This window comes from Gavia stellata, chromosome 4 (genome assembly GCF_030936135.1).
Source record: "Gavia stellata isolate bGavSte3 chromosome 4, bGavSte3.hap2, whole genome shotgun sequence".
In the NCBI taxonomy this organism is placed as follows: domain Eukaryota; kingdom Metazoa; phylum Chordata; class Aves; order Gaviiformes; family Gaviidae; genus Gavia; species Gavia stellata.
In genome coordinates, this window is record NC_082597.1 from 55223046 (window position 1) to 55250809 (window position 27764).

Below are 27764 nucleotides of genomic sequence, written 5' to 3' on the forward strand. Positions count from 1 at the left end.
TCTACCCAGCAGCTTGATAGGTCAGTCCATAACAGCCCCAGTCATCATGAGGTGTTTGAGTTAAGTGCTTAGACCCTCTACCCCAGGAATGCGACAGGAAAATGAAGGTCTACATTTCAGAGGGACAGCACCAGAGAAGGAAGTGAGAGTCAAGACCTAACTGCAGGGATCAAAAAGCAAAAGCTTCTCCTTATGGCCCTTCAACCATGGCTCTTGAGGGAAGAGCCATATCCAGAGTGAGAGAGAAATCTAGTCTCTGTGCTTTACCAACACCCAGGTCTCTAGTACAATTATGGAAAAGGATGCTATGTTACCAGGATAGGCCAGAAAATTTTGTTCCAAATGGGTTGGAAATCACCCACAGGCAATGATACAGAGTTGCTTTATGTACTGTCAAAAATGGCAGCTCTCATCTGGCATGCACGGAGCAAAGTGAGCCCCTGGATGGGAGAGGGACCTGTTCTAACTGACTTAGGTCAGAGTCCATCAAGAGCACAGATCCTCACATCTTTCTTTCCCAAGCAAGTATCAGAATAACAGCAATTAACAAATATCAACATAATACCAAAATTTGCATATTTATAACCTGTCCACTGCCTACTCAAACAAGCGCATTGTGTTACTCTCTGAGGCAACCTGTGTTGTCACGTGAACCAGCTTTTCTCCATGTGTGGACCAGTGTTGAGTCTATCAGTCACGTTGTGACCAGGGCCACATCTCTCACCTCCTGTGGCTGTAACTCATCTGAAGCCTTGCTGAGCAAAATGACTGATTCACTGCATTCCCTTACAGAGTGTGAAGAAGGTCACCTGTCTTCCATCATATGCGTCCACCTGACCTGACAGTCCCCCACAACAACAGTGTTTTCCCGTGTCGCCAGGCCCACTTCTTGCTTTTCTTCTCCAGCATGTATATGCATAATATCATTTCATGAAGAAAGGAAGCTTCTCAGACCCCAAACCCTTTGAGCTTGTCCCTTCATATAACTAACTACAAATCCCAAGTGACTATGACCCCAGTTCTGGACTCCAGTTTTCTGTCGAACAAAAAGCCTGCAGGAGGCAACTCTCATTCCGTTGATGCCATGCTGTGATTTAAAAGAGCTTAATACAGATCAAACTATAACCCCAATCCTTTTCACTCTGTTCTTTATTATTTTAAAGAGGTTTTCGACCCATCTGTTAAATCATGGATGAATAAAACTAGCAGTTGCATGTCAAAACCCATGCAAACTATTTAAAATTCATGCCTATTAAACTGGCCTATAGTCAGATGTTACTAAGTCAGGTGTGCTGTGTCTGGAAAAAAAACCTGGTATGCATGATCACCTACTTAGCTGGAGTGTCTTCTAATAAGGTTAACTTGAGGAAGTGAGAATAATAGCTTAGGACAAGTACGTACTGAATTGTTTTATCTTTGTGTTGTTTTTTTCTTCCAAGCAGCAAGAAAAGATCAGTGGCTACTTCGCTGCAAGGGGCCAGTTTTCCTTGTACCACTAACTTTTTCATTTGACAGGGCCTACATTTTTGGTATGTGTATGAAAAGCTTTGACAGTCTCTTCAACATCACTGCTCTTCTGAGCTCAGGATAAAACCTCTTTGGCCCCTCTCAAGTTCCTTTTAAATCCCTAAATTACCTTCATATAATCTTCAGTCTCTCATCTTGTATTCACTGGACATCTTTGCACAGAACTGCTGCCAGGACCAGGGCTGCTGAAACTAAATGAGGCACTGATTTTTCTTACAAAGATCGTGGTACTTTTTCCTTGTCTGTGGGGCAGTATTGGCTATACTGTGATCTACTCGCATTAACAAATCTTCAAAGTATGTAATTTACACTACATTGATAATGGTTTCTCACAAAGTTTCTCAGATCATCTGACAATAGCTTTATGGAGTTTTAATGCAGCTCAAAATCTAAATGTTCATGCCCTTGATATCAGAATTCCTCCCCTCACAGTAGCAGGAACTGATCTATTTTTAAACATCCATTTACTTTTTTAGATCCTATGTGTCCAGCTTTATACACTTCATCACCTGATGATTTCCAGAGGAATAAACTCTTTGATTTACTCTAATCTTCACTTACAACCAAAAGGGAGTTTTCTAGGGTCATGAATCATGGGCTGACTTGGCTCCTACCACTCTACTCTATAGCCAGGCAGCTTCCCTCACCCCAGGAAAATATCCTCAAAGGGTATCTTGAGGACACTTTAGCTTAGCTGATTTTGAACCATACAATGATAGTATTATGGATCATTCCTTGTCAAGTTTGTTGGGCTTTTAGCCATACTTTTAATTCAGCCGCTTCCCTGCAAAAGACCAACTCACTCCCATACATCCTGAATTTCCCTACTTTATCGCTTCCCTCCATTAGTTTTTCTTTCAAGGCTAACGTCATTTTTTCTGGCATCAGACTAACATACTCCTATGAAATTTCACTTCAAGAAGTATTCCACTTGCTTTGACATTGACAACAAAATCATCTGCTATTGCAAAACTGTCCTCTGAAGCTACAAAGAGCTGCCCAGTTTTAATGATGATGTTGGCATCTTCTTTAACCATATTGGGAATGCATTTTCAAAGTAAAGCACAGCACTGCAGTTCTTATACCCTTTTCTCAAATGTCGGCACTGTGTTGGTTATTGCTGTGCTGCAACATCAGTAGTTCCCTGTGTCATTCTTGGTGGACGCTGACTTTGAAGCAGAAAGGTGGCCAGAGCGCTTTCTGTAGGTTTCTCCTTTGGAGCGTATCAGATTCCTCACCAAATCCAGGCTCTCTCTGGACTCAGTGATTCCTCCCCTCAGGAAATTCAGAGTACTCTTCCGAGGTTTACCATGAAAAGTCTTGTGCTTGTGTTCTCTCTGGTCACCCTCACTGAGTTTTGTCCCCTCCTACCACCATCCAGTCTTTTATCAGGGACTGGTTTAACCCCTTAGAAGTGCCAGATGGGGTCTTCATCCTTTCCGCTTTCACAAGCCCTCTCAAGTTTTTTGCCTTCTTTTTAATATTCTGGTTCAAAAGCACAGGTTGAATTTGCACTGACTGCAGGATCGCTCCATTTATATGCTCCCATTCCAAATGAAACCTCATATAGCTGAAATCCCCTGAGAACAGCCCATGCTCCCAACTACCCACACTTTTCATTTTGCTTGCAGGTTTAGGATTGGTTACCATGTAAGTGTTCCCTTGCATCACCTCCATTTTCAGAGAGACGTAGCTCTGGCAAGGCTTTTGTCTGCTCTGTTCTTCTACTCCGCATGTTTTCTTAGCTCATTATACTCCTGATGCCATGTGCTTTCCAGCAGTTGCTCAGAGCCAAGGAGCCAGCTTCATTCAGCATCCATTCACAGGCTGCTCCACAGGAGTAAGGGGAGCATCCCTGTAAGACAACAGCTGGCTACACCTGGCTCCTGCCAAAGCATCTTAAAGTTGCGTGTCCCCACAAGCCCTGGAGAACGTGTCCTCTGTGCAAGGGCTTGCTCAGGCAGCTCAGAAATGACTAGTCAAAAGCCACTCAAAATGAAGCACACATTCAACATTACCCTCATGTGCAGGATTTGCCCATACATGGTCTTTTTTAGAATACATTTCTGGTGATGGTCGAGCCTTTCTTGGAAAGGTCTCATGATCACTCCATTTTCCAAGGGCTTCTGGTCATGCAGAAATACAAGCAGATGCTATTGGTGAGTGATTGGCCATCCTCACTACAAACTCGGGAAGCAGATTCAGTCACCCACGCAGAGCTGCAGCACAGACTGCCTTTAACAGTCACATCTGGCTGAGTTATTTTATGAGCCATGCCCCTCACAGAGCTGTCATTTCTGCACCCCCATATTCCCTGGATATTATCCATAGCAATGTAGTTTGGACTGACATTGCTTTGCAGGTTGACCAGGAAGATCCACAAAGGTCACCCTGCTCACAGTCACACAATGCGTCAAATTGCAGATAAGTCCAACTGCAGAAAGTAAAATTATAAGCATCCTGGACAATCACCATACAGAGTCCAAGCAAAGCAAATCTCCTACACGCTGTGCTACCCGTGAGGACTTGGAGAGAAGAACACAGACCTATATGGGAAAAGGATATAACTCTTTCATAGGTGTGGTTTAGATATACTAGGCCCAGGCAGCATCATGTTGTAGCAAAGTCAAAAAGCATCCTTTTTTTATCTAGGCTTTCCCAAAGATATATTTGCAGACACAATCATGCAGACGTGACATCTTGGACCCACACAAGCTCCCACTGAATGCAGCAGAATAAAACATTTCACAAGACAGCAGCACTAAGCGCCGAGAACAGCCCCTCTCCAACATACCATGCACGTGTCGTCAGAATGGAAATGTCTTGCTTCTCTGCCCGTCCTGGCCACCCATCCCATCTGCCTTCCCCAGATCTCTGACAGCTTCAGCTCAAATGTCCCCTCACTGCTCCTAGAAAACACAGCCTCTGTCTCCCCAGTATCACTGTCACAGACTGTATCATCCTGTGCTTACAAATCCCTACTGCCACATCTCCTCCCCTCTCTCCCCCCTACAAGCCCCACAGGCCACTGCTGCCCCTCAGAAGAAGGGATATGGGTCCTCAGACCAAAGGGGGGACTCCCAGCAGAGAAAAAAGCACCAGGGGAACCATACATAGTATTTTTCTGCCACTGTCCTCCACCCCCCCATGCTTTCTGTAGGTAGCCAGCTCTTCCCCTTTGCCTCATCCCACCCTATACCCTGCACCTAAATATCTCCTCAAGATGGGGAAGCATCTGTGCAGTGGGTGGTGATGGAGGGGGTGAGGCCAAAAAGGCTGCAGTGTTTTGGGCTTTTGCTGATGAGAAAGGCACCAGAGCAGTTTGAGGGACATTTCAGCAGTGGATTTTGTCTGAAGAGGAACAAGTGGGTAATTGCGCTGCATTTCTTGAGCTGGCAAGAAAATAGAATTGCTGTTTAGTTTGTAGTCGGCGCACAAAAAGTTCTCCCATTATCATGTAAAAAAGTCAAATATTTGACATAATTTATAGAAGAGAAATACCTGAAAAACTCCATTTTGGGACATCAGAAAAACATTATTTTTTTTTAGCCTGTCATCTACTCAGCTGGCAGGTGAGGGATCCAGAAGAGCCGCATGGCCTCGCTGCAGACCGACCAACCTGCCTCATTTCCATCCATGGTTGTGACAGGTCTGACATGTTCCCAGGGAACTTTTCAATACTGTAGAATCAACATTTTCCAGAAGAAAATTGTTCCACTGGAAAACCTCTCAGGCAAGTCTACTATACATTTAGAAACATCTCGTATACACCAGTATGCTGAGCGTATATTCATACGCTATTCACATTCTATGATTTCCAGATACTCTAAGTGCCTGTTCCCAAAGAAATAACAAAATAGAATATGCCCCTTAAAATGCCAATTGCAGTTAAAATGACAAATGATCAGCATGAGATTTTGCAAGAGGAACTCATAACTGGACTCTAATTTTCATTCTTTCCCTTCACCTCCATCCAAAGGCCCTGTTTCCCTCCTTGGTTTTGGTTTGCAGCATTTAGCTGCCTTGGGCTCTGATCCCACTGCTGACTGCATAGCGGTTTCTGCCATGCCTGTGAATAGTGTCACCGGAGTCCGTAAGGATCTGCCGAAGAGCTGGAGATTCATGCATTATATCAGCACGCAGAATACAAGTGTGCCGTCCCTGTACATTTTCTGTCATACAAAAGCATGTGGATATTGCACACGCATACTGGATGGCAGTCTCAACTTCATCTTTTTTTGAAAGCTCTCCTCATCCCCACGAGATCTCTCCTGTGGGACTCCATGGCTGGGAAAATCAAAATTTTGTTTCCTTCAAATGCTACATATCTGTTTTTCCTAGAGGAGGCTACAATTCTTTCTCTGTGATTCGAAATTGCAGGAATAATTGTATTTCCTATTTTGTTCACTGTAGTTGACTGCTTTGGCAGTCATCTTTAAGCACTAATCCACACATAAAGAGTCATCTTGCATTTTTCAATCCAATTTAAAGGGAACTGTTTCTCAAGGAAAGCAAGGGGGTGAAAATGTCCCCCTCTGGCAAAAACTTCAAGTACTTGGGTATTACATGCAAGAATTTTACTTTATTCACTTATTCATCATTGCATTTTACAAGCACTGATTTACATTCTTTGCACTTCTAGGGAGGCCTGAGAGTTTCTTCATGTTGCTTTTCCCTTAGTCCTCCCTCAATTCTCCCAGCCACCCAGAGATAGAACTTCAGTTCCCTCTTTCCAGATGATGCTCAGAGCACCGAGTGCTCTTGTTTTGTTCTTGTTTTGTTCTGTGGCTATTTGTTTGTTCTAGACCAGGGCAAAGGACACAGTAGAAATTAAGGCAGAGATGCAATAGGAGGTAAGGGAATAATTATTCATTCTTGCCATCAGCTCATTCTCTTGGTTTGATTTGCACAAGTTGCCCAAAAGTTTTCCTTCTAATTATTTTCACTGAAATACCCAGAAGCCTTTAATAATGGCATTTACATGTATAATGTAGCATTATTAATGTTAAACAAAGCCTTTGAAATCCCCTTCATTCTGCAAGCCCCATACCCTTTCAGAACAAATTATTTTCACGGTAACCTCTCCCAGACACACACACTCCCCACCACTATTTTGTTAAGTCCAAATACTTTTTCCTGTTCCCCATTCATTTTCAACCTTAATATTCAGTAAGTCATGAGGATGCGAGAGCAGCACAACAATGAAGATGCTGGGGCCAGAAACAGTTAGGGTCAGGGCAGACATAAAATAAGGTGACTTGAAATTCAGCCTTTAAATCCTGCACATTCCAACTGCTGAAGCTATCTCTGCATTCCAGACAGGGCAAGCACCTGAAATAATAGCATTACAAGAAGGACAAGTTTCAGGATATCTCAGGAACAGCTAGAAGAAGAAAGTACTGGAAGTTTAGGAAGCAGAATTGGTGTTTGGGAAGCATCCCGCCTCCAGATCTCTGCACATCTAAGTTTTCAGCCATCTTTCTAGCTTGCACCACCAAAACCTGCCCATCACCTGAGGAAGCTTCAGATACATCTGTTGCAATTACAGGAAGTCTTAGGAGCTTTGCTCTGTTCTTTTTAATTGTTGTTTTAATTGGCTTTTCCCTCTCTCAGGCATGCAATGATTCAGGCATCAGTTGTTACTACAAGACCTCTGCTTCATCCACCCATGACCCAGCTGCTGCTCTGTTCAGCAAACCAAGCTCACTCCAAGCCATGCCCCATGCCTTGTTCTCTGCTGGTGGGGACCTGCTCAAGTGTCCCCGTGCAGCTGGGCAGGCAGCGCTGGCGTGCCACAGACAGGCTGACGGTAACATCAGGGCGCTTCTATAGCAGCTATTCAGGATGTTGCAGCTTCCCAGGGATACAGGAACTGCTCCTGGGTCAGCAAGTGCTAAAAAACTGCCTGCTCAGCATCTCAGCCCAAAAGCTTGCCATGTGCTTGCTAGAGGAATGCAGCAAAGGAACAAAGACCTAATAGATCAGTGCCAGTATAAACTGAAATTGCAGGGAAAAAAGAGTCACAAAAAGTTTTTGTACCATAAGGGCAAGTCTAGAAAGTTTCTGCACCCCAGACTCAATTATCACTTCTGCACCATCTTAATGCCACTTCACGGCATCACAGGAACGCTGGCAGGACGGGGCCCTGAAGGATCCCCTCGCAACGAGACCACCAGCAACACTAGATCAGATCAGCTGTGGCTGACCTCAGGGCCCTTGTTCCAGCACTGCACCACCCTCTTACTGAAAATGTTTTTCCTGATGTCCAAGGAGCTACCATGGTCTTTCATTACACTGCCTGACACTACCAAGAACAGCTTGGCTCCATCGTCTTTGTAACTGCCCTTCAAACAGTGATGGGCACCTACACCTCTTACCCACATCTCAGAGGGCAGAGCCAAAAACAATCCCTCAGGACAGCACAGGGCATGTTATATCTGTGTCAGGGCCAGCTCGGTTAGACACTAGTAATCAGACACTCAGTAGCACCCATGGTCTACAGATCTTCGTTGTTTCCGCTGGAGAGTCTCTGTTGAATTCCTTCCCCAAAGGAATGCAGAAGAGGCAAAAAAGGTATGAGGATGGATAACACAACTGGAAAGGTCTTCCTGAGAATCAACTCAATAAATTACAGTTTTCCTGCAGAAAAGTGACAACTACGGGGCAATATGGTAAGGACTTCAAAGATCAGGGGCTGAATAGAGAAGGTGAAGAGGGAATAACTGTTAGCTACTTTTTTCCAGTGAAAGAATGAGGGGATATCAAACAAGAATGCCAAGTAGCAAGTTTCCAACAAAGAAGAACTTCTTCACCCCATGAGCAGTTAAGTGCTGAAACTCCTTTTCTCTTGGATACTACAAACGTGCATGGGTTCACAAATGCTAAAAATTAGCATGTGAGTTAGTGTATGGAAGAAAAATCCATCCAGCACTACTAAATACAAAAATACACTGACTAGCTTAGAAAGTCCCGAGCCATAACTCACAGGATGCTTGGAGAATATTCTGAGGAAGTACCACTAATTGATCCTCTATTGGTTGCTGTCGTATATAGAATACTGGGCTAAATCAGCTTTTGATCTAAACCAGTTCACACATCATTACAAAAAGGTTTCTAAATCAACATTTACTGGACAACTTTAAGTCTACTGGAACAGTATAGCAAAGCCCCTACTGCTATGGGTCAAACCAATTTACAAGTCCACCTACCTCTTTTTATGTAAACGCTGCATCATTAAAAAGAGTCAAGACTTTTGGCTTCCTGGAGTAAAGGAGTGTGCCTGATCACCCCATCAGTCCAGCGGGACATTACTGCCGTACCATGGCAGCCTAAGTTGCAGTGCACCTGGGACTGGGCCCAAGGACTTCAGCCATGGCACATCACTCTGCTGCGCTCTTCACTTCACAGCCAACTGCCCTCAACTCCAGAGCATCTTTTATGAAAAACAGTAACACGATGGAACAGGCCATTCATCTTCTCAACCAAAACTTCCACTTTCATCTCCACTCCAAACATTCACAAGCCACTAGTTTCCCACACACACACACAATTTTCTGCCCTCTGCTATACATGAAAGTCCCAAAATATACTACAAGGTTAAAAACTGGTCTTGGGGTAGCAGCCCATTTGGCCAGGGGAAGAATGAGCAAGGAAACCTCATCATATCACCTTTTCATTTCTGCCCTGACGGGTAGAAAATGCTGGACCGTACTGCTCTGCCATGCATCACCCCACACTGTTGTGATGACAGTCCTCTGGGGCAGCGGATCTGCTCCCAGCCCCTGACATTACTCAGCCACCCGGACCTGCCCACTACGGCCGTGCCTCCATTTCTGCGAGCTTCTAGTGCTGCCTGTGCCAACTCCTTCCTCTTCCTACTCCCTTGGGTCAGAGGCATAGCCCAGGGAAGACAGTTTGGCTGGGGGCATCCCTGTGTCAGACTAATCCTAGCTGCCACAGGGGCCCTGGGAGTCTGCCAGCAGCCAGAATAAACAGAGGTGGGTCTGACTCACACCAAATCCCAAGCCAACAAGGGGAATATACAGGTGCAGAAGTGGTGTAAAGCCACTTGTCTGCTTCAGTTCACTGACACGTACCAGGCACAGCTCAGCATATCCAGGGGACAAGGCCCAGCAGCACAACACCCCGAAGAGACAAATGACTCCTATGGTCTCGCTGGGGGTGCCTGCCCCATAGAGGATGGGACCTAGGGGACCTAAGGCTGTCTGACAAATTTGTGCATGCCAGCACATTTATGTTCACCCTAGGTTTATTCCACTAGCTTTTCTAATCCTAAGATATATATTAAGCTAAGCAGCTCTCACCCCAGCACCCAGCTCCAGACAGCACTGGCAGCACCCAGGCAGAGATGATGCAATGGTGTATCAAGCAGGGAATAAGCACACCACAGTCACACACTGCCGTAGCCCACTAACATCACCACTTTTACACCTCTCCTACCCCTCCTTGCCCTGATCCTGCGACAGGTTCGTTGAGGAGCGCAAAGTTGGTCTTCACAGAGCTGGCACATGCCAAGCTGGCACGGGCTTCAGAGGAATTAATTCAGACGGGCAAAGTCTGATCCCTTTCAGGGAGTGTGCGAGAGAGGAGGCAGCGCTCAGCACTTCAGACATCAAGGAAGAGTAAGAGAAAAAGAGATGAGAGAAAGCCTCACATAGAAAAGGCAGCAGGAAAAAATGTCCTAATTTGGAGAGACAGGCCTTATTGCCATGGCAACACAGAATCGCCTCAGAGCGACCAGATCCGACTTTGTATGTGGTGTTAAACGATTCAACCATTAAGGGAAAATACTAAGGGGAAAAAAATAATGGGGCTGTGGAAGGAAAAGTATTTGGCAACAAAGAGTTTTCCTCTGGGGGTACTCAGGCAACTGCAGTGAACCTTTTGAGTCTAAAGTTGTACTTTTTTCCCCCATCTTTAGGAGCAGACACATATTTGTGCATTTGCTTGGTTTCTGGAGAATGAGTCACTCCTTCCTCACTGCACTACCTTCCCTCCCCAGCCTGGTGCTTGCCAGCAGTGGGACCAGATCCTGCTTCCTGGGCAACAGGGGGAGAAAAGGCAACTGGACCCCCCATTCCTTTCTTTAAAGCCCACTACAAAAACCTCCCAGGACAAGGCAGAAACTGGGAACGCATGGCAAAGCACATGGGGACAAGTCAGGGTGGCAGCATATGTCACCAAGGAGGTAGCAACAGGATACAGGGTGACAGTAGCCATCAGCAGCTGCAGCCTCTGGTCCGTGGCCTTGAGAAGGCACATACAGGATGTTTGCAAGAAAGCTGAGGGCTGCTGAGCACATCTGGCCATGGGTTAAGTGAGAGAAGCGTCGGGAGAGACACACTCACCAGAAGTCACACAATGCATGTATTGCTGGCTGAGAGAGGAAGATGCATCCCTGCAGTCATTAATTAATTATCTGATCTCACCCTGAGAGCTTTCTGCCTGCTTTAGTCTGTGAATTACTCTGAACATCATGTCAAACCTCCTCTTCCCACACCCTCACTGCCTTCCACCCTCACTCTAAGCCCTTCCTCCGCACTCCTGCCTCTTGTCTAAGACCCCCATTCAGCAGGTCTCCTCATCCTTTTCTAATCCCTGGCACAGTTCTGTCACCTTTTCTTAGCCCCCCATGAGAAGTCCCACCCATTCTGCAGGGGCTACCCCTCAAAGGGTGCTAGCGCATGTAGATGGACCAGTACGAAGAATAAGGCCAGGTGAGAGGCAAGGAAGGAGTATGAGAATATGACTTTATCCTCTGGAGGTTCCCTCCGTGTAACTGAAGGAACAAATCCCAGGGGATGAGTTCCCAGAGGACCATCCCCTACAGATTCCTAAATGCAAAGAGGTAAATTGATTGTCACAACAAGATCCTTGTCACCTCGTGTCTAACCTACTCATGTCAGCTCATTTCCCTATCCAATTTATTCATCAAACAGCAGCAAAATGTTTGGCCAAAAGGATTCCTTGCTAGCAGGGATGCATGCGGCATGGAGGAGAACAGGACTTGCTTCTGCACGGGCATGATTACACAGAGACACAGCCATACATCTTCCACATGCTGTTACTCTTTTCCACACAAAACCACTTCTCCCTGGCCACAGAAACCCAAAAATGCCAAGCAAGAAAATCCTTTTCCTAGTTTTGCAATCTAGACCAGACCAGGAGAGGGGGAAATGGAAAAACTAAACTCACTCCTCTACTGCCAAACAAAAACACCATCGATGTATGATTCGAGAGATTTGTGTATTTTATAGCAGCAGCACGGCAGGAGCTGCTGGCTGGCTATTGGCACTCTGGAAGCACAAAATGCTTCCCCACAGCTTGTATTGTATATTACTGAGTTTTATTACAGGCACGTCTTAAGACATAGAGCAACACACTGCTGGACCAGTACAGTGACCAGTGAGCAACACTGTAGGGCAGAAATGTGGCCCTAAGCACAGCAGGAGACAAATACCGCTCACAACCTCCGTTTCTCCTCCTGGTGGTCACTATCACAGCATGTTTTTGCCAGCTCGTTTTGCCTCTGGTGAGAAAGCTGCCAGCCACAGCTTCAGTTTATAACAGTTAAGCAGATGAAACTTAAGATCTGCATGTGCGCATAAAATCTTCCAAGGGAGCTCAGGCAAGGGCAGAGGGATCAGACAGAGAGAACAGCTGGGACAAGCCCTGGTGAAGATGAGTCCCATGGCCTCATGCCAGGACATGGAGACAGCAAAGGTTAACGGCAGCATGGCTCATCAGGGGAGAATGGACCATGGGCACGAGGAACAGCACAGCCTCGTGAGGTCTCCAGCCATTCCCTAAATGAAGCTGTTCCACCACCTGCAGGCGAGCACACTTTGGCATTAAACATTTTGCATGAAGACCTAATTAATGGAGCACAAAGTGACTTATTAAATCTAAATTGAGGAACCAACTGGCTAGCAAAAAAAAATAACATCTCTGGCCAGGTAACGGCCATATCAAACATTCGGATGTGCCCAAACCCCAGCAAAATTCTCCTGGCAGATTCCAAATAAGCAAAAATTTACCAAAAGATAATCAAAGAATTTTAAAACAAAAGAAAGGGAGGCCACATGAGTTTGGGGATTCTGCCAGATGAACAAAACTAGCAGAAAGAGAAGGCTGGCTGGTTCATCCTCTGTCCAGTTCCTCCCTACCTCCTTCCACCTCAGCAGTACTGTCTCCTGAAGGCAAGCACACACTCCAAAATTTTTTCAGTCCCATTATAAATTATTTCAGTGTTCAGACCGCAACTGCAGGAGATTAGCCCATAGAGCCAAGGAGGATTTGCTGCTCAGAGACATGTCCAAAGTTTGCTGTGCGTTTCCCTACCCCACATTTCATCTCATTACACCTTTCAGACCTTCCCATCTCTCTCCTTCCCAGGGGTTCAGCCTTTCCAGCACACACTCTCTTCTAGATCAAGGGATACATACTCCCTTATTTTCACCTTCAGGCTGGCTTCTCCTCAGCCCACCCAAGGCACCCACTGGTTAGCACATGCCCTAATCTCCTTCAGTGCCACCTGAGGAACCCAAACCACCACAGCTTGCTGTAGCCTTGCCACAAGGCTAAGAATAAGGCTAGACAGAAAGCTCAGCCAGCCCAAAGGCAGAAGAAAGTGGGGCAGAAAACAGATGTCTGCTTGTCAGTTATGAAGAAAACCAAGGTGTCATTCACATTTTAAGTGGAATTTTTAAGTCTCTGCATTGAAAATATAGTTAAAGGCACATGCCCTCCTCTTCCACAGAGGGTACTAACGGAATAATCCAATTACTGCTGCTGTCATCAGGCTAATTTCTTTTCTCAAGAGGTTTGGGTTTGGATAGAAATATTAAAGTCTTCAAGCCTTGCACCATGTTCTCCTTCAAAAGCTAACCGACAGAAACACACAACACTAAGCAAGCACCTGTTCATGACTATGTCTCATTTGCTGCTGCGATCCAAGCCACCATGGTGCGGTAGCGTGAGTCACAAAGCGCACACATGTGTGCCGAGCACAAGTGTGAACCAAACATCCAACCCCAAGAGACAGCAACACTCGTATTACATGCTCATCTATGCGAATCACTGAGCAGGACTGCACTGGGGTGAATCAGAGTGAGTCACCACGGGAGCGTGTGGCAGAGAGGGCAAGCATGCTGCAAGCATGTTTGGGACACGCTGCACATGGGTCACTCGTGCAGAAAACACAGCTCCCGAGAAACTCCGACGCAGGGCTTTGCCCACCTTCTGTGTGCATTTTTAGCTTGTTTCCTTTAGGATACGAGGCTCTTGCAAACATGGTATATGTGTGTTTGTGTGTACATGAGTCATGCTTTCCAGTAACTTTTAAACCTGCTGGCCAATTTCATTTCCACCTGATTTGACAATGGGGCAGAGGACTCAAGGAGAATTAAATTCTTACAGTGCTGTACAAAATACAGCCCGCAATGGCATGCTGTCCCAAAGCCCTTGTCTGGCCCCACAGCAGTTTGTATGATTCACCCACTCACAGTCAAAGGCTCACTAGGCAATCAAATAAATTTCATCCTGACCTGGCAGCATGCCTGTAGTGGGCAGCCCCTATACAGAGAACCCCCCGGGGCACCACAGTACATCTCTCTTTTGCCCAGCCAGTGGGTATAAAAGACACAGTGGAAACTGGGAGAAAAGCAATAGAAGACCTGGGGAAAATGGGATTATTGTAGGGAGGACATGTAGCCAGCTCCTGAAAAACTGAAGCTGTTATGGGCACACCCTTATTTGGACTGGACATCTTCCCGTTGAAACAGGACAGTGGATGGAGAAATGAGATCCTTTTAATGCCGCCAGTCCTCACCATTGGGGGAAGGATGAGTTCAGCTTTTCTGAAATCTCTTCACCCAGCTCAAGTTCTCTCCTCTGTGGACTCTCTTGTGTCTACTAAGGGCTGAGCTCACATTACAGTCTTAGTATATAATTCAGTTAAAGAGTCAATTAACCATGAGATGTAAAACCACTGAAAACAGGGTTCATCCATCCATTTTGGAGCTGACAAAATTACTTGTACCATCGCCCTTTCCCTCACTCTGTCTTCTCAACAAGCTGTTCCAATGTCAGGTCATAAAATTCACTTTCGAGCGTGCCAGATCGGGGCTGGGGGGAGGGGTGGGAAAGCCTCTAGCGTGGATTTGCAAAAGCAATGAGTGACTCTGGGTGTCCATTCAGAGATACAACATGAAAGACCCAACTTTAAAAAGGTGGAGATGCCCAGCATTTTTTCAAATTTGGGCTGCCTTAACCTGTCTCGTGTTGGATGTTTGAAAAAAAAAAAAAGGCTGTTCACATTCAAAACACTTTAGCCTACTTCTTCGATTGCCATCACTTCCTGGAAGGTGGGCAGAGCCCATACAGATACCAGGTGTCCTGTGCCTGGCAGCTTGGCAGGCAGTGCCATGTGGAAAAGGCACTCCACTCCACCAGCCCAAATGCCACCTGTTCCCAACCCTCCCACCACCCACCCAGCCCTGCCACACCGAGGAACAGGCTGAGCCTGGCCCACAGCCCGGGCCATGAAGGAGTCCAAATGGAGCCAGGCAACTTGTAGACACAGAAGGCAGGCTATTCTGAGAAATGCTCTCTCCATACACCGTTATCTGACAAATGCACCATTATCCAACAAGAGCCTCTCTCTCCACTTCCCGAGCGACTGTCTCCTTTGTTAAAATCCATTGACCCCTCCTTTTTATCTACTGTACCTTCAGAAGAGTATCATCTTCCTTACGTTTCTCCTGAGCTCACTAGATGGTTTGTGGAGATTTTTTTAACTGTCTTTAGTAGATAACTAAAAGGTATTAGTAAACATCTGTTCAGCGCGTCCGCTGCAGGAAAGCGCGTACTGTCCTCTCTAAACCTCCTTCCATATTGCACCAGCAATGGGAGATTCCCTGCTCCCCACAAGCCTTCATGAACTGGAAGTGATGGAAACACTGTATTTCCAATGGGGGGAGTCTCAGCAAGAGGAGGTCTTCCCCTTCAAAGGAAAAACTCATTTATTTCAAGAGGGTCAGAGCTACATGCAGCCACTTGCAAGGAAGAACATTTCTAGCGATAGTAATTTTACCTCACGCTCAGCCCCATGCAGAGTGTGTGAACCCTATGATTTGGTAGGCTTAAATAGAAGTTAAGTCAGTAAAACCCTCCCAGATCTCTGACCTTTGATAAATGTGAAGAGCTGGTTAATGCAGCACACCAAATATTGAAACTTCAGCTCAAGTAGGTTTGTGTTGGAGGGAGCCCCCACCAGCCAGGAGCCACGAACCCTCACCGCACACCGCGTCCTCGCGGGCAGCTCTGCCACAGCTGAGGTTACACCACACATTGCCCCTGGCCAGGTCCCCACGAGCTCAGCAGCCTCATCCCTTAGCCCAGGGGGAGTAACCAGTGATGTGCAGGGCTGTCACAAACCTTTCCCCAAGCTTCGCCACCCCTTACCCACTCATCCGTGACGTGGTATAGACAACACTAGACTGCCTGTTCGGCTGCGGTGAGAGGATCACCAGCATGTCAAGGTGGTGATGTGGAGAACAGTATTAACTGAGTAATTAAATCATTTCTGTAATTACTCTCACCCAGCTATAAATAATGTAAGCCCACACGTTCTCTCTGGAAGCCACAATAGTGAGAGAAGAAAGGGTGAGGGATGCAAATGAGAAAGCAGAAATAATAATAAAAACACTTAACATTTATACAGCACACCGCATTTTAAAAGCACAGTGCAAACAATAATTAAGAAATGGGTAGAGTGACAGACAGGAGAGGGTGAGAGGAAGGGAAGCGGGAGCAGGGAGAGGAGCGGAAGCGGGGAAGGTGTGGAGCAGGACTTGAGAGCCAACAAGGCTGGCAGCCCGGTGGACACACTACCCAACCCCATGGCTGGACCACACCATGTGGCTCTTCATCCCGCACCTCCGTACTGCTGCAGCAAGCCGGCGGGGTAAGGACACCACTCTGCCTCTGCAGAAAGCGAGCAGCAAAGCAAGCGTCTGAGCAGGAGCCAGGACAAAGCGCTGCACTGGATGAGCACACACCTGGAGGAGCCGGCAACTCCGTCACAGAGCATCCTCCTAATGGCTTCTGTCTCTCCTCTCCAGCGCAGAGGCTTGGTGGTGACCATGCTGGTCCGGAGCCAGGCAGCTGGTGGAGGCTGCGGGGGGCTTGCCCCCTCCTCGCAGGAGCTTTTCCCTCTCCCCACCAGGCCTGGGGCCCCAGCCCAGGGTGTGCTGGTTACGGAGGGGCACAACCGAGCCAGTCCCAGGCACGCTTTGGGAGACCTGCTGGCCTTCCCCCAGGGGGGAGCACTGATGCCAGTGTCCCTGTCCCCATCCTCGCCCAAGGAGCCGTTTCTGACTCCCTTTGTGTCTCAGTATGGACCGTGGAGGGAATATTTCTGTCTGACTGGAGTGGGAGGCAGAGCTCACAGGGAAAGCATTGCTGCCCAATCCCACTGCCCTGTGCCCTGCATCAGCCCAGGCCTGCTCTCCTCACCCAGTTTCCACCCAACAGGCTTTCCGCTCCCGTTTCACACCCCACGTCCTGTTTGCTCCGCAGTGGCTGAGCTCTTGTTCCCATGGCAAGCCAGGCAGCATCACCTGTGCAGGCACCATCACCTGCACAGGCACATCTCCTCCTCTTTCCTCTCCCTCTCCACCTTTCCCTATTCCCCACCTCCTGCTTCCCACCTTTATCCAGCCCCCCTGCCCAGCTCCCTGTTCCAGGATCTCTTCCAGATGCTCCCCCTCTACACTGGCTCCTTGTCACACCCTGCATGCCCCCCCACCTCACCCATGTTCCAGCTCACATCCCCTGCTTTACAATGCATTTCTCCTGGCTGGATCCCACCAGGACCCCACAGGAGAGCTCCAGCCCCAGCATGGCCTGTGCAGTCCCCAGGTCCAGGTGCAGTTTTGAAGCACAGTTTGCAAGGACAAGATCTTTTCAAGATACATGGCTAACATCTAAAAAGACTCTGCTGCACATACACAGTTTCTCATGCTTATAACAAGGCCAAACTTGGGGCAACTTAAGCAGTGGTTGCAAAAGTGTGTTTCTGGTTAAAAGTCCTGCAAAACACTCCTCCAGACCTGTGCCTTTGCTCTGAAGACCTGTGGTGGTCAGGCAGAACCTTTGGAGGAAAACATGCCAGTGCTTGCAACACCGGTAAATCATGTATCTTCCTGTGCCACATTTTCAGAGAGAGCCTTTTTATTTTCCAAATAAAAAGTGAAATAAATCAATCAGCTTGAGGCATACACCTGGCATATGAAACTTTGCTCAAACATTCATAGTCTGGCAAACTTATAGGAAACCCCCAAGAGGACCTTATAATGAGGAGTGCTGGGCAAGCTTACAATAGATGGTACCATCAGCCCTGCATACAATAAGCTCTCCTGCATGCCACAGCTGTTCAACCACCTCTAATGGGGGCTACAGCTTCTCCTCCTACAGTCCAGATTTTCTTATCAAGCATTGTACTTACTTCAGCTAGAAAAATCCATTAATTGCTCCCTAGCAATTAGATAGCCTTTGCCTTTTTTAGAGCTCAAAGTACTTTACAAAAATATTGTTACAGTTTTCCTTCAATTGCTGTACACAGAAGCTGAGCAACTGTCTTAAAGTCATGTTCTAGAGCAGAGCTGCAATGAGGATTCTGGTCTACCAGACCTGCTTGATTCTGCTGGCACCCTGTAGATCAGTCCTCCTCACTGCGTGGACCCACCTTTTTCACTTTTTTCCTGCCTGCCTTTAGACTCTCCATCTCTTTCATTCCTTCTTCCCCCTTTCCTCTGAAACATACGTTTATTGTTATTATCAGGAACCTCATAAACACACAGCTAGAAGCTATTGCCAAAGCACAGAGAAAAATTGCCTTGACAGAGACTTTAGGGTATTTTTTTTTTCCAGTCACCCTTAGAAATTACTTCAATCAAGCCCTCTCTTCCCCCCGCTTCTTTTTTTCTCACAATCTAGATTCAAGAGAAGTTTTCCTGTCTCTCATCTTGTTCATCCTCTTTCTTCTCCACTCTAGCTACATAATACATTCTCCAGTGCTTAGTTCAATCCTTGTTGAAAACAGCTGAAGCAACGCAGTTTCCGTGCTCTTTCCTAAGGAGACTACAGCACATCCTAATAAAACTCAGTGTCTGAACTTTTTTCTTAATACACATATATATCATTTAGTATTATCATTTAACATATAAGAAATAATTTAATATCTTTTCTCAACTTTATCCTGTCACTCCTACTTCTGGCAGCTACACCGAGCATTATTTTCTCTAATCTTAGTCTACCATTATTTACTGCACATATAAATCATACCCTGACTCATTGTTCAGCCAATCTACAATACACATGTATAGCTGTTTCAGTCTTTCTTCATATATCAGTTCCTCCAGACCCTTAACAGAGTCACAGACTACAATTATATCTTTTTCTGTACCCTGTTTCTTTCCAGCCTCCGTATATGTAATTCCTTTAACTTCCTTCATAATCCATACCCTCCAAACTTGATTGATGAGGCAAGTAAAAGGCAAAAAGAATAAGGGATTCCCTGGAAAGAATTGTTTCTCTCTGTCCTGCGGTTACTGGGGAATGACACGTGGATCTAAAGCAGCAGCATTGGGCAATTTCACACTCCATGTTTTCAATTTCATTTTGAGGCCAGTTCAGGGTAGGGACAAATTTGAGTGTAATTAATTTAGATTTTGTGAGACAAGTAACCACTTGGGGTTGTAATAAAGGACTGCCTGCTCCAGAATGAAGAAACTAATCTCCTTGTCCGGCTGGGGATGGCACAAATTGATTTAATACTTTTGTGTTGAGTTTTTTATTTTTAAGAAAGAGGTTATAATAATGATTATAAATAACTATGGGTCAGATCTCATCAAGCTCCCAGATTTTTTTTAGATAAGTGATCGCAGATTTGGAGATCTACCTAAACATCATCAGTGTGAAAAACCAAGGTTAGAAAACTAGCAAGAAAGAACTTTTTCACAACAGCCTCATTACTTGCCAGGTCCAAGCTGGGTGGAAATCAACCCTTTCTTCACAGATATTTCAATACTTCTATTTCCAGGCAGACAATAGCAACCCGCATTTAAACATTAGTAGGAAAGAGGTTAATTCAGCTTCTCTTTCCCTCAGGTAGGTTGCAGTGGTTGTGTTTAGAGCTAGGCAAGGAAAGATCTTCTGTCACCCGAAAGAAAACATCACTATAATAACAGAATAAAACTAACACTCAGTACTCCTCGAAGAAGAATTCTATGACCCAGAATAAAGCAGCTTATAAATAGCTACAAAAGGCTGATGTAAAGGTTTCAGACTTCAGTTTCGCTTGGTGTTTGTTGTCTGGGACAACTTCTTCCGAGGAAAGGCATCCATGCCTCTGTATAGGTTTCTTCTCCTTCTGCATCCTACCCCCGCCCCAGCACTGCCACTGCCCAAAAGCGCCCCAAGGCACCTCGGCAGGGTGTGAGGCTCACCAGGGTCCCTCCAGGTTTTCCCCTCCCCAACCCTGTGACACAAGTGAAGACGGTACTTTCAGGCTTCAGGTTTCCAAGGCTTTGCATTTCCAAGGCTCAGGGCATATATGAAGTGCATCCAGTAGAAACTATTAGGGGGGAAAATGCAATGGGGATATTTCAAGGGAAGTTACACTTCCATAAAATATTTTGGCGATTTCTTGTTTCTTTGGGGTTTTTTAAGTGACAAAAAAAAAAAAAAGAATCAAACTCCCTATTTTTTTCTTGTGACTCCTGAAAACCATACACCCAAAAAAGTGAAGGCCTTGAAATGGAGTTATTTTCAAGCAAATGGGAGATAAAGTAGAGGGAAATGATAAAAATTAAAAAGGCAGACTATTTTAATAGGATATTTAATAAAAGAAACAATACATTTCTTTGAAAAGTCTTTTTTTTTTTTCATTGAAATAATATTGACGAGAGTACTTGAGCTCTTGTTTAGAAAATGAGAGTTAACATTGAAGGATTTAATGGCCCTGGGGAGAGGTTAAAGCTCTTAAAAGTTCATTTCCAGGTTTCCTAATATCTGAGGGATTTTAAGTGCTGTAATTTATTTGTAAAATAATAAAAATTGTTCTAGGGAAATTCTCAGATGTTAATTAAACTCCACAGAAATTCGCTACCTATATTCCCTTTCTATATACGAAAAAATTTAATTTTGTATGGACAGATTAGACACAGATGTAAACATAAATTACAGCTCCACCTGGTCTGTTATTACATGTGCATACTCAAGGGAAAAACAACATTGGCATACAATACTGGCTTTTATTCTCTATATCTCTGTGACCTACCTTTCTTCTCCCTCCCCAACTTTTGCAGCAGACTCATAGTTTGAGGACACATGATATTTAGTTCATTATTTGTGAGCTACACAGAGCTTTTGTTTGGCAGCAAAAGGAAACTAGGTACCAAAAGCAAAAGAAGTGTATTATTCATGTCCTTGATAATATTAAAAGCTTGAAGGGAAACCACTGCATTTTTTATTTTATTTTTTAAAAATCAAACTCATCTTTACTGATCACTACATTAGTCTAAGAAACATTTAAACTATTACTATCATCAAGTGCAGTTTCAGAGAAAGGAAAATGCTTGGTGAAATTACATGAACTGCATGGAATTTTGCTTTGGAGGGGAAAAAAAAGGGATAGAAATCTTCTAACAACATTGAACCATACTCTTTCAATGTTTGCAGATCAGAATGTGCCTTTACACACACACACCCCCTTCTAAGCACCATTTTGTTTGGAATTTATTTCACTTCATTGCATATAATCCATTCAAAGGGAACTTTTTCTTTTGTTTTTTTTTTGTTGGGAGGAGGGGGATTTATTTATTTTTTACAGAATTTCCTTCACACAAGGGCTCTAAAAATTTCAGATGTCATCCCTAATGGAAATGAAACAAGTTTACATCTGAAAAAATGAGGTTTTCATTCCCCATGCATCTTAATTATTTAACCTTTGGAAACCTGAGAGTCAAAGTGCTTTCCTTTTAATTACAGATGTTCTGCTTTTAGCAGCACTGTCCCAGTGTCTTTGACTTTGTCCTGGTTTCAGTGTGTATCTAGGTGCTCAGCTTATCCAACTAGTTTTGGCTTCTCTGTACCTGCAACATCATTTTTCTCCCCTCTGATCAGCAGCTAGTTTTCTTCCCTGGTGCTTTACACCTATTGTCTGAGTTTGGACTTGCTCCCCACTGAAATACCAAAGAATATCCTTGCTGCAGGCCCAGGCATGGAGCAATCACAGCAACCTTCAGCTTTGAAAGAGAAAGAGACAACATGTCTTGGAAACCTTGACAGAAAACAAAAAGAAAGGGGACAGGGATTTAGGAAGTGGGGGTCGAAAGGCGGAGAAGAAATTTCAGCTTTGGTGTAAATGGGGAAAAAAGAGAAAGGTAGTGGAGGGAATAGCAGAAAAGTCAGGTCTATGCTGTGTGAGAAAAGGAAGGAGAATCTGGCTTAGAGAAGATCACGGATTTTAGATTTCAGGTTAGTTTCATGCAGCTTTTATACAGATTTTATTACAGGGACAGCCCAATTTAATAGATCACTCTTTCCTACCATTTTATTTCCATCATTATGGCTACCCTGTCCAGGCAAGCCCTGGAGAAAATAGCAAGGGATGCAGAGACAGATGAGAATATGCTTTGCCAGCTGAAAAATCAATCATCTTCTTCCAATATTTTTCCTGGGTGCTGCCTGTGCACCATTGTGTTACTGTAAAGCTGCACAGGACAAGAAGCTTTGGCAAAATAATCTGACTGTGGAGAAATAGCAAGGGACAGTTCCACCAAAAATTATGGTCACCAGCTGTGCTATAAAGAGAACCCAAGGCATTTTCTGCTCTTATCTTTTCTGCTTTCATTATCACCAAGTTGACTTTTTCTGTTATTTTAAAAAAATAAATAGTCTATCATTACAAAACAGACCAGTCAGCCAAATAGTGTGGTCATTTTTTTAGGCAAGAAGCTAAATCTTTTCCAATGCAGTAAGTGTCCTAACTAAATATGAACAACAATTCCCTCTGCTCTTAAGATACCTATAAATACACATTGTTATAGTTTTTTCCTTTTCTGTGACTGCTCCTTTACCTCCTAGTTCTGAGCAGAAGTAATAGTAGGTAATATTGAAAATACAATGAAGAAAAGCCCAGCCAAAATTTTCAGTCTCGGATCTGCAAACACAAGATACTGGTTTATGTGCTTATCTGAACTGAAGCTTGGTTTGCAGTCTTGAAGGTTTCCTTCCACCGTCAGCCTCCTAACACAGAGCATCCTCATCTGTCAGCTATTTGCACTGTGGTAGGATTGAATTTCTGTTTTCAAAACAACTAGGGAGAAAGGAGAAATTATTTTAAACAGTGGAATGGGAGCAGATATGCTCACCTGTCACAGTGCATTGCAGTCCTCTGGACAATGCAAACTAATGCTTAAGATCAGGCAACACAAAGCTATGAAAAGAAAGGTCAGTGTGGTGACTTCAGGGAAACTGAAGAGACCAGACAGTTTCCACAAGCAGAGTTTTTGGATTACCAGAACCTAGCATTGGTGGTGGTGCACACTTCTCCCCTCTCCATCTCATCTATTCCAGATTAAACACAGATCAGTGATCTGTGCTATTCCCTTTCTCATCAGGGGTCATCAGTGAGATGATGCTATGCTCCTAGTCCTTCTTCAAGGTGTCAGCACCAAAACAAGGACCAGGTGCTTCCTTGTAGGGCTGAAGCAGTGCGGCCACTCTTCTACCCTGCCCCACAGCTGCAGGGCTTGCTCCTCTGAGAGGAGATAACGCAGGGGCTATCGGACACCCTCAGCCATCACTCCCAGGCCACCCAGCCCAGACAAAATGACTGCTGCCGTTCCCACTGTTTGGCATCACTGATGGCACACTCGTCAGAGACTAAGGGGACTGAACTGGCTATGACAAGACTCTCCCTCAGCAAAGTGGTCTCTCCAGAGCTCGAGTGAGGCACATCGCGTGTCTTCATCGTTTTCCTGGAACTAAACCCAGATCGCAGTGTGCACACAGATCATCTGGTCATTTTCTTCTGATGCCAAATTAGGAGGGATTAAATGTAACACTTTGTAACAGCTAAACAGGTGGGATTAGAGACATGAGCACCCAGGAGAAACAGCAAAAACATATGCAAATGACTATACTAATTTTTCAGAGGAAAGAGAAAAACACTGGGAAAACAAAAAGATATAAACATTATCTACAAAATCTAATCAAATGAAACATTAAAGAGCACGAGTTTGAACAAAACAATCAGGAAATCCAGATATTACATTTTCAGCAACATACCTCCACCTGCTATGTTACACCTAGGGCAGGATTCATGGCATTTAACTTGAGGCATCACGAGCAAGTCGAGGTACAGCCTTCTTCAGTAATCAGTGGGGAGACACAGGAGTATCCCGCGGGCATTTCACTGCACCCTGAGGTGGTGGGGTGAATTGTCCTCAGATGGTGCCTCCTTCCCCACTGATTGTAATGATGCCTAGACATCCATCTGGCAGGTAGCAAACTTCCAGATGCATTTTAACTGAGATGACGCCAGCCTATGGTGCACATTATAAAACATTGTTGTCTATATATACAAGGGAGAAAGAAAACTCAGGCTTGAAATCCCCTTTTTTTTTTTCTTTTTTTTGCCTGCCCTTTTGTGTCTCAATTTACCAGCTTCACAGTATATTACAAAGCCCTTTTTACACATAGACCCAAATTTCCTCCCAGGCACACTTATTAAATCCTCACTGAAGGTGAAACAGAATTTCACATGCTACTCCCGGGAAGGTAGTTCGACTGAGGTTTTTTTGCATTAACCTCCAGAGAAGAGGGGCTTATCTGTCACACCAAGGCATTAGTGGTTTGTAGTGTTCTTCAGGTAGGCATTGGCACCACTGATCACAAATGCTCAGGGAGCATAACGAAGCTATAAGTGCAGGTCTGAACCTGTGAAATGCTGAGCAAGTTCAATCACAGCTGACTGCTGTGGGTGTTGAGGGGATGCTGAAAGAAGCAATCCATGCTTGCACGATCAAACCCCAGACACACAACTCATCTGCAAAGAACATGACTGAGAGTCACTGAAAGAAAAGCCTCTGAAAAGGACCTTTGTGGAAAATAGATTGTTTAAGGACTTACCAGGCTGACTTCAGTATTTTTAGTAGAATATCAATGTATTTACTCTCTACCATATTTTAATTTAATTCATCAAATAAATATTACCCATTAAAGATTATGCACCTGTGAATCAGAAGCTGTAAAGGTCAGCCTTTTTCAAGTTATGTTTAAAAGAAATCTTGACCTTTCCTAAAACTGAAGATCTTTGTATGTAACCTGCGTCTGTCTGCAAAGCTACAAAAAAAAAAAAAAAAAAAGAGTTTGATAAAACAGAGGTCTCCATTCATAAGGCTTCCACCTTTGAGCTCCCCATGGGCTGCCTGCCCACCAGAACGCTCTTTAGAAGTGAGCCAGTGGGGTACACAGGGCAGTCACGAAAGATACTGCCTTCCCAAGGAGAGACTAGAGATAAGTGGAAAGAAAAAAATCTTTGCAAAGTTCAGTAGGCCAAATTCCTCTTTGAATTACACAAATCTGATCTAATCCTGCCAAAGGCAATGGGGCTATGCTGAATTTACACTGCAGGAATCTGAAATCAGAATTTGGCCTGCCATGTTCAAAATCACAAGGATCTTTTCCCAGTGCTTAGGAGGTCTGGCATCAGTAACACTTACGCTTGTTCAAAGAGAATGTAAAATGCCACCATAAGTGTGAAACGCAGCACTCAAACAATGCTTCAGACCTGTTTCACACAGACATCGATAACCGTGCAACACAGCAGGCAGAAGAGCATCAAGTTGGAGCATTGTTGCCTGACTGTCCTCCAAGATGGAAAAGCTTCATTGTGGGTGGAATGGGGCAGAATGACTTTATCACATGTGCAACTATTCAAGTAGAGAGAGAAAAAAATGCCTGTGATTATTTTATTCAATGACTATTTTAGTTCAAAGGCTGGTATGAGAAAATAACACTGCATATTAACTGTACGTTATCTGGCAACTGAACGGTTGGTCAAAAAGTGAGAAAATAATTTGTTATTAATTTATTCTCATCTACTCACCTACAATAACCTGCACTGGATTATTTGTTTACAAGGTAAATAACACAGAAAGTGCCTGGATTTCTCAGCCCACTAGATCTCTTTCTAGGGAAAGTCTACCACAGTGGCCAACTTAATTCTCCCCCTTCATTCAATTAGACCCGATTCTGCCTAGCTAAATGTCTCAGATTCGCTTAAGAGTGACCTGTAAAAGAAAAAGGCTTGTGTCCCTGTTTACTTCTTTGCGATGCACAAAGTGTGGTTAAGAGGATCTTCTCAATAAAGGGGTTGGCCACAACTCTGTCTGACACTGAGCCTGCTGGGAAAAGGGCAGCCCACTTCTCTTGGATATTCCCACTGGCCCACAGCAGCTCAGAGGCCACTGTTAGACACACAGGCTGGCCAAATGCATACTCAGGTGTGAATTGCTGGGTTTCCTGTTACTCCTGGGGGGAAGACTTGTATCAGGTCCAGCTGCACCCCATGGAGGCTCCCCTAAGCTGAGAGTTATCCGCTGGCCAAAGATGCTGCTCTCTCTGAACCTTGCCCTGTTGATAAGCAGTGGTGGGAAGGCTTGTTTGTGTAGTAATTCCCCAGAAGACTCTCTGGGGCCTGGGAAAACAGTGAAATGTCAGTGATACGAAGGAATAAAGTAGTGCAGTGGAAACAAGAAGGATTTAGCTGGACTGGTTCAGACTGGTTAGTTGCTCTAGCTAACACCTGTTTAACTTCAGGAGCTAATGAACAGTTCTGAGAGAGGATGGCTTTATTAAAGATTCAATTATTTTCCAATTAAGATATGAGCTGTATTAAATGTCCCTGAAAATACCACAATGTCCTCCACCTGCATGCAGGAAAAATCCAAACCAGCATCCTTGGCTCTTCTAAAGTAAAACACAGAAAAAAAAAAAAAACTTAAAAAAAAAAAAATCACAATTTTCAGGGGCTCTTTACCCTTCCTAAGGAAGAAAAGGGCTGATTCTTTTGCAGCTGTCTTCTACCTGCTCCTTTCCATCCTTGGTTTTTCTCTGTTACAGGTAATTCCACATGATTAATAGGCTCTTCTCAGCTATGCTACACACAGTTAGCTCTTTTAATCTCTCTTTGAATCTGAGACTTTCTAATCCCCCAACCCTTCAGCCCCATGAGACTACACCTGAGGATCACAGAATAAGATACTTCTTTCTGTTTTAAGTTTCAGTCTGCAGGTCTGTGATAGAAGAAAGCTCAAATTTACCTTATCTGCCATGATCATAGAGGAGCCTCCATGGATGCCCAGGATGGGAGTGAGGGTCTGGGCAGAGATGAAGTCCAGGATCTGGGCAATGGCTTCCTGGTCTGTGTCATCCGCAAATACGACCCCTTGAATCTTCCGGTCTGACATGAGGTCACAGATGCGGGTGATGATGCTCTTGGGATCTGTCTCATTCATGGCCACCAGCTCCACCCGAGGCACCACTGAGAGGTGGTGGAAATCATCTTTCTCGTGGGCATCTTTGATGGCCACTTCGTCTGAGGTCCCCACCAGGATGACCGCAATGCCAATGCTCGGGTGGCTTTTCTGGGCATGGGCCCTGCTCCCTGTTGTCGCAAGGACTGCCAACACCAGCCAAAACCTTGGAGAGTAGCACTCCACCCTGGGCCTCATCTTCGGCTCTTACGCTCCCTGAGCGAGGAAGAAAAAAAAGGAAAGGGGGAAAATAAGAGAAAGGGAAAGTGATTAATTGACAAGTCAATCATGCACTCAGCCTTCAAGGTAGATCCATTGATATTCCTCAGCCACTAGCCCTCCTCCCACCAGTCCTTCTTGCCTGATGCCCAGCCCTTTGGCTACATTCAGGGCTCTGTTAAAATCAGGGAGGGGGGCAAACCAGTCCAGCCTCTACTTCAGAGTCTGGAGTCACTTCAGAGAACAGCTGTCAGCAGAACATGGGATCATGTCATCTCTCAGGTCCCATGTCTCTCTGAGACCCACATCAAAAGTGAAAGAGAGTTGTCCTTTGACGGCTGATCGACTGTCTTTGTGAAACTAATTGCTTATGTCAAGCCCATGTCCAAG

The 27764-nt window shown here is 45.0% G+C and overlaps 1 protein-coding gene across 1 annotated transcript in view; it reads right to left on the reverse strand.

Annotated features, from left to right (window-relative positions):
* Positions 1-27353, reverse strand: part of GRIN2B (glutamate ionotropic receptor NMDA type subunit 2B) — a 166512-nt gene extending 139159 nt beyond the window's left edge. Inside the window, exon 1 of the mRNA XM_059816544.1 lies at positions 26943-27353. Within this exon, the coding sequence (XP_059672527.1) occupies positions 26943-27353 (411 nt within the window). The remainder of the gene's footprint in view (positions 1-26942) is intronic.
* Positions 27354-27764: the final 411 nt, after the last annotated feature.